Raw genomic sequence first — 7669 nt, forward strand, 5'->3', positions numbered from 1 at the left:
TTTTGAAAATACACATTTACTGCATTTCAAAGTAATACAGACATTTCATCTCAGCACAGTGTGGGATTGACAAGAGACCCGAAACAGTTAAAAAAACAAAACAAAACAAAAAAACAAAAAAATAAAACGTTCATCAACCCTTTTTTTCCTGCTGGCTGGCTGGCTGGCTCAAAGGACAGTGGTTAGTGTTGAGAAACTAGAGTTTTGAAAGCTAAAAAGGGGACAGAGTTCAGCATGTAGTAGTGGCAAATACGCAATAGTTCCACTGGTGGCCTAGAGCTTCTTCCTAAAACAAAAAGCCTATACTCCAACATTCCTCTGTGCCGTGCTCGTCTCCCCCTCCTTTCCTCTTCGTGGGCACTCCGTCTCAAACCCACACACCACAGTCTGGGAGTCACCGTGGCTCCTCCTCACTGACTGACTGACTGACCGCCTCCTCTTCCTCTTCCTCATCCTCGTCCTTCCTCTCAGCCAATCACGAGAGGTTGGCGATGTTGGCTAGGAAACGCTGAGCCCACCACTCTTCCAGATCAATGGGCACGAAATCTGCAACACAGGACCAGAGACATTGCACTTATCAACTCTGTGAACTCATCAGCGTCTAGGCCAGTGTTTCCCAACCAGGGGTACGTGTACCACTAGGGGTATGCGAGCACACTGCAGGGGGTACTTGTAAAATTTAAAAAATGTTTGGAGCCTAGTCACATTGTGATCTAGAGCATGAGTGAGGGGGTACTCGTGGTATTACAAAAAGGCTTAGGGGGTACGCAAGACAAAAAAGGTTGGGAAACACTGGTCTAGGCCTAGGGCTGTCACAATATTCAACAAGTCAATATATCGTAGAATACGTTTTCACAAGCATGGTAACCTTTTTGGCCATGATAAGTTACGTGTATATTCGCATACTTCTTTTGTTTTCCCCGTCACTCTCTCTTTCTCTACCCAAAAGTCTGAATACCGATAGGCGCATTTCACTCGGCGCAAATGACGCTTAAACGTTGGTGTACTTTTGATTTTCAGTCTGTCTGCCTTATCTATCTATCTATCTATCTATCTATCTATCTATCTATCTATCTATCTATCTATCTATCACGCTTTCAAATTCAGAAAGGGTGTATTCGCATTTGTATTGCACTTGCATCCCATTGTCATTATATTGTTTGAAATATGTTATATTGTTTGCGTTATCGTTTATCGCAATAATTTCTCAGACAATTTATCGTCCAGTAAAATGTGTTATCGTGACAGCCCTATCAGTGTCACCTCCCGAAGACATCCCTGTAACGTGATACTGTCCCATTTTTGGAAATAAGCTCATTTTACTCCTCCCCTTGAGTTAAATAATAGGGTTTTACCGTTCTCTTGTACTTTCAACCGTTCCCTTGGTATGGCAGTGCAAATTTTACCTCCATGCTAGCAGTTAACATTGAGTCCTATGAGACCAGCTGGCGGCTAACTGGTCTCATAGGACTCAATGTGAACTGCTAGCTTGGAGATAAAACTTGCACTGTTGTACTCAGAGAACGGCAGGAAGTACAGGAGAACGGTAAAACCCTATTATTTAACTTTAGGGGAGGAGTAAAAGAAGCTTATTTCCAAAAATGGGACAGTATCACTTCAAGTCAATGGCAACTCAAGCATAACCCAGGGGTGATAGTGAAAAAAAATCCTGAGCCTGAACTTTTTCCCCTGCTCTAACGACGACGACAAGATACTGCATAGTGACGTAACGTAGGCCTATTTTGACACATTATTCAAACATTTAATAGACTGTGTATGACCATTATTCAAGCCTGATAGTAGAAGAAAACCCTGAACCTGTAACACTTTCTGAGATAAGAATAACCTAATGGCTAATTATTATCAATTATTTTATTTTTGCAAATTCTGTCAAGCCTGAAATCAGGCATGGAGCCTGAATACTATCAGCCCTGATAACCTGAGGAAAGCAGAGGGTAGCATAAATGCACAAGCCTTGCTTGCTCGTACAGGATAGATGTACATTACGAACACACATGATCAGTACTGTTTGAACAGAGGAATACCGAGACGGAGAGATAGACGGAGAGAATATTTTCTCCATGCCAAGAGATGCTTGATGAACTCGGCAAACCTCTAATCCTGGATTCAGAACCAACAAACTTAACCTGCTGGCCTGGTGATAATTGGGTTACCATGAGACCTTAGGTGTAGCCTAGTTCCTACCAGACCTCTGTATGTTTGAGCTCTGGAGCCCCCTGGTGGCGCTCAATACACATGGAGGTCTGGGAGCATGTAGCAGGATTCCATTTCCTGGACTCAAAAAATACTGCAGAGCATTCATTGCTTCAAAATCAATGGCAGCTCGCATTGAGGAGTCACAGGACATATTATGGACTATATTGACACGTCAGAGATCAACAGCAAACGTTTTTGAAGGAATTTGTTGATATTGAAGCAATAAATGTTGCGATTATTGACTGGAGAAATGGAATCCTGCTACATGCTGCCAGACCTTGTAGTGGAGCTCACTCACGAAGCTGCGTGGAACTACAGGTCAGGCAAGAGCCAGTCAAAAGCCAGGCAACCTTAGGTGAGCTTTCCAGGCAGGTTTTTTTTGTCCTTTTCTGTTCTGAAAAAGTTTGCCCACTGGCCAAATTCCTCTGGCTCGGCCATGTAGCGAATTCCTTTATAGAACTACTAACTAACTAAGACACAAGTGCCCTGCAAGTCATTTCCACAGATGCTGGCTCTGCTCCACTTTTCACACACACACACACACACACACACACACACACACACACACACACACACACACACACACACACACACACACACACACACACACACACACACACACACACACACACACACACACACACACACACACACACCTTTTTCTTTGCAAATGATTTGCCATGTTAATGAGTATGCAATAGCCCCAATCTCACAGGGCAAGTAACAGACATACTACTATGGAGCCAGATCTCTGATTACATTAGCCATGCTCCAGCATAAGGTTCAAACAAAGAGGGTAGATTAGAGAGAGAGGATTTCAACACCCAATGCAAAGGAGTGTGCTCAAGTTTGGTCTCCTAATGGGGCGTGCCGTTGTCCCCTTCTTCTTCCTCTCTTTTTGTGATGTTTGGTGGTGGCTTGCACAAGATGTGCACTTCCACCATCTACAGCGCTTAGGGGACTCCATTTGTTCTCAACCGGAAGACTCCAAAGGTCTCCTAACAGAAGGTCTCCTAAAGGGGCGTTCAACTGACATCACATGGATCACAGAAAAATCAGAGCCTGAAGTATCTTTCTCTCATCTACCGTCTTTCATTCCGTTCTGTGTTGGCATACAACTTGTCTTGATCATCTTGTTCCTCTGGTGAGGTCTTGCCCCCTACTAATCACTATGCACTCTCTCACTACATCATCTGGATTAATGGACATTCATCCAGTTATTTAATTACCCAAGTGGAGCATTGGGCATGCCATCTCACACCCATTGCATTGCATGAGAACTCTGAGAAACATGGGAAGGAGAGGAAGGAAGAGAGGAAGAGTGGAAGAGAAGCAGAGAGGAATAGTGGGAGAGAAAGAGGACTCACTCACGCTCCAAATGGGTTGAGTTGTTAAGCCACTAGACGTCATTGATCTTTTTTTTAAATCCTGAAAATCCAGTTGCTCATAATGACGAGAGATACAAATTAACTTCTGTCATCACAAGCCAATTTGGCTTATAGATGTTAATCCTACTAGCCCACACATACACTCACTACCAGTCAGTGGCCGGTAAATGTTCTGTTCTACTTGCCAAACAGAATTTTCACCAACATTTGACCGATTGGTGGGTGTTCATTTAGAACCCTTTAGGATAACATTTTTTTACATTTGCAATACAATTAAGCTATATTCAAGGGACCTACACAAGGTGGGGTCTGTTTTAAAGGTGGCTGACCTAATAAAGGCCTAACGTGCAGGGGGGAATCCTGGTTTGTGTTCATAGTATGGCCCTCGGGGGACTTTTACAGCCCTCAGAGTAATTTGAAGTGGCCCTTCCAATGAAAAAGGTTCCCCACCTCTGGCCTAACAGGATCTATATACAGTAAATGGGAATCTTGCTAGACAAGAGGACTCACTCTTCAGTTGGGGGTTGGGAGCGTTCTCCGTGTACTGCACAGGTCCCAGACCTGCCTCTGCCTCTTCGCTGTCCCCCACAGCTGCTGGCTCTCCCAGCTGCTGTTCAACCTCCTGCCATGCTATAAAACACACAAAAAGGCACGGGGAAGAACACACACACACACACACACAAGAAAGAATGTGGGATTATGATCCGTTGTAACCACCATCACCTTCTTCACTTCAACTAAATAAAACAATGTGCTGGGTCCTGTCCTCATCTTCTACCATGTCAATAGGTATTACAAAATGTTTGTACAAAAGGAGACAATCCGCACACTTCAGGTCTTTCTTGTGCAAAGCTTTACTTGACTTGCCAGCTTTCGGTCAAGTCAAGTAAAGCTTTCCACAAAAAATGCCTGAACTGTGCGGATGTCTCCTTTTTGTACAGAAAGCTCAGCTGAATCATGCACCTTCTAAACAGATAAGCAGTGACCAATCACCACTTCAATTACAAAATGACTGAAACAATAGCTCAAAGTCTGTCAGCCAAAGTTAAAGACATCACAGGCTAAATGAAGATAAAACGTGTAACTAAAAGCATCAGAATTAAATGATGAATGACAAAATGTGACAAGCGAGTTTCAGAGACCATAGGCATACCTTCATACACAAACTTGACATTCTCCTCGTGAGAAGGGGTGAATCCCTCAGCCTGGGCATCAGGCTGTGGTGTAACTGGTAGCTGGTGTTTCTTCTTATTTAATCCATTAAAAACAATCTTGGGTGCTGGGGAGCTGTTGAAAGACACACATATTACATTACATTACATTAGTATTTAGCAGACGCCTTTGTTCAAAGCAACTTAGAAGGAGCAATTTAAACAAGAACAGGGTAAGAACATATCACAATTAATTAAAGTGTAGACACATACGATCCTCTGAAATATAACTAGAAGTAATAGCAGAACAGATTTGTATCATATTAGTAAACGTGTGTTGTAGGTCTACGTGTATTCTATCTAACCACGAATAACAGCACAACACATAGGGAGGGATGAATTTGTGATTCGAGAAAAAAACGACTTGAGCCATTAGGCTTGCCGTACTTGCGGTTACAAAGGAGTGACGAAATTTTCGAAGGGTTTTGAACGACCGTGGCTTGGGCTGCGTGGGGCAATGAACCGTTGTCGTTGTTTTATTGTTTATGGTCGTTAATCGTTGATGACTGATAATTATACGTTGTTGTTCGCTTTTAAGCAGATTTCAATGACACTGCGGACTTTAATCTGTGATCTCGCAAGTAGTATGCTAACCCTTACGCTTTCATTCTTGAGCCAGAATATCCTGTCGCCGACAAGATACTAGCAAGCTATTTCGGTGGATATAATTATAGTCAGATACGCTTTCTCCCTGATGCATGTTTCCCACTGGCGTTGTTGAGCATAGTCATTTTAAGTTGATCTGAACTGTGAAAGTGAGAAGTGCCTAGCTGTTCAATTTGTAGATGGTATGACTAGCTGACTCTGTAACACTGAAGCAGGAAGGTTATGTTTCTCTTAACTTACACCTAGGTAAGAACATGTTGTGATAAGTCACTTAAGAACAGGTTTAAGTTTCTGTTAGGTGAGCTCTTCGGGCGACACGCTTCTATCTAGGTTTGTTTCACAAACGTCCAGAGTTCGGGCAACTCTAGACTAGCCTGATCAGTAATGATTTTGGCTAACCATAACAACTCCGCACTGTAACCTTGTCTTGTGTCTTGCACAAGGTCACACCTTCCTCGGCTCGGTGTCATCTTACATTCTGTAGGATACCGTAAACAACTTAAACATATGTGCTGCAAGCGAATAGCTTCTGTAGCATTGGCATTTTTGATTGCTTGACAACTTTTCCTACAGACGTGACTCGTTTAGGCCACGCAAATGACATTCTGACAATGCTGAAGTTAGCCGACTAGCAGTGACGTGACTGCTCAGTAAGAATATGAAAACCCATTAATGTCAGTAGAAAACCATGGACGAAAATCCACTACGTCCAATATGTACTTTAATGTCTCGCATAGATTTACCAAGTGGTGAGCCACGTATACGTCAAACACGCATCACTGTACATGGGTTAGCGTGGCTAGCCACCATGTTAACAAACTCACCTTGCCGCTGTCCAAGATGTTTGTTTGTGCTTAAAGTCGTTTATTTTGTTGTCAATCTGTTGTGTTGGACCTTGAACATAAAACAACAATATACGCACATTAAAGATATATATAGCCTACTTCCAATGGCATTGCAATTGTGTCGGAATGGTAGTTTTTGGACAAAACTGTCAAACTTATACAAGGAGAGTGTTGTGCATGTTGACATGTTGCCAAAATGCCTACTTTACGTAATGCGATGATGAATAAATCATGGAAATCTATGCAAATAATGGGTGAATGGAGTATGAATGAATGACACCATGTGCCAATAACATGCAACGAAAGGATCCCGCATAGAACTAGTAAGGTCAAGGATCACTCACCTGTTCTCCTCTGCGTAACAAGTTTGCTGGGACCCCTTGTAATTGTGTACATCATGTGCTGGAAAACTCTGTGCAGAATTCAGTGTGGCACTTAGATAAGTGTCCAGATGCTTGTACAGTGTCCAAGTAGGTTGTGCAGAAAAGACAACCAGGTAAAGGCACACAAATATTTCTTGAAATAATTTTATATCCACGTGACAGCCCTTGGCACTGGCGTTCTGTAGTGGCAGCCACGGTGAAAAATATTAACTGGAATATTTTGACGGGAGGTCGCTTCGGCGAATTCCGACGACACTTGCAACTGGTCAACTCGCTATCACAAACACGAATGGTGCGTCTTTGCGATGCCGGTGTAGTTCTAGGTCAATCTAGGTTAAAACATGGATGTCTCCGTATACTATTACCATAATTCGGATTTTCAAAAACGCATACCCACTGGCTTGTTCCTGCAGAACCAGTAGAGGTAGGTGATTAACTTGGACCCTTGGGACTTCTTCGGGGTGTTATGCCGAGTTCTGATGAAACAGGTACGCTATTCAGTAGGTTATCAAACGCTTCTCTCACGCCGTCCAGAACTGGTCAGCTCCCGTGACGTCGCTACACGCCTCCTTTAACGTTTTAAAGGGGAAGCGCATTGACAGTGGATGGATGATGCCATAGTATTTCAAACTTGCGCCTCGCCCATCTATTAGGCATACTGTGCTGTAATGATGACACCATTGAACTAATGTACATGAATTCCATCAGAGAATACTTCATGACTACAACATGACTAAAGCAAGCTTCCCCTAAAATTAAATGATGGTAGCCATAGGGGCCCTACTCAAAAGTGTAGCCTAGAGCAGTGTTTCTCAACAGGGGTGCCGGGGCACCCTGGGGTGCCGCGGACCCCCCTCAGGGGTGCCGCGAAATCGTTGCTGATAAATAAATTATGTAATATAATACATATTCATCTAGATTGATAATTTAATGCCAGTCAGTGGAATCTTTCATCTACCATTTATGCACAATAAAGTAAATATAGGTCGCCCCAGTCAGCTGCAACTTCAAACGTAGGT

General features: G+C 43.1%; 1 protein-coding gene across 1 annotated transcript; it reads right to left on the reverse strand.

Moving 5' to 3' along the window:
* On the reverse strand, window positions 1–7201 carry LOC134440237 (MAPK regulated corepressor interacting protein 2-like). The gene is made up of 5 exons (XM_063190229.1): window positions 6612–7201; window positions 6247–6316; window positions 4759–4892; window positions 4116–4235; window positions 1–546 (listed from the first exon to the last, which is right to left on the reverse strand). The coding sequence occupies exons 1-5, from the start codon at window positions 6664–6666 to the stop codon at window positions 476–478; spliced, it is 450 nt and encodes a 149-aa protein (XP_063046299.1). The 5' UTR covers window positions 6667–7201; the 3' UTR covers window positions 1–475.
* Between the last annotated feature and the right edge of the window lie 468 nt (window positions 7202–7669).

This window comes from Engraulis encrasicolus, chromosome 2, assembly GCF_034702125.1.
Source record: "Engraulis encrasicolus isolate BLACKSEA-1 chromosome 2, IST_EnEncr_1.0, whole genome shotgun sequence".
NCBI lineage: Eukaryota > Metazoa > Chordata > Actinopteri > Clupeiformes > Engraulidae > Engraulis > Engraulis encrasicolus.

What these genes read in the sequence shown, in the direction of transcription:
- LOC134440237 (XM_063190229.1), bottom strand. Translation starts at nt 6,666, where the DNA reads ATGATGTACACAATTACAAGGGGTCCCAGCAAACTTGTTACGCAGAGG. An exon ending in TGTTACGCAGAGGAGAACAG is followed by an intron (nt 6,317 to 6,611) that starts GTGAGTGATCCT and finishes TTTATGTTCAAG; the next exon opens with GTCCAACACAACAGATTGAC. An exon ending in TCCCAACCCCCAACTGAAGA is followed by an intron (nt 547 to 4,115) that starts GTGAGTCCTCTT and finishes CCTGTGTTGCAG; the next exon opens with ATTTCGTGCCCATTGATCTG.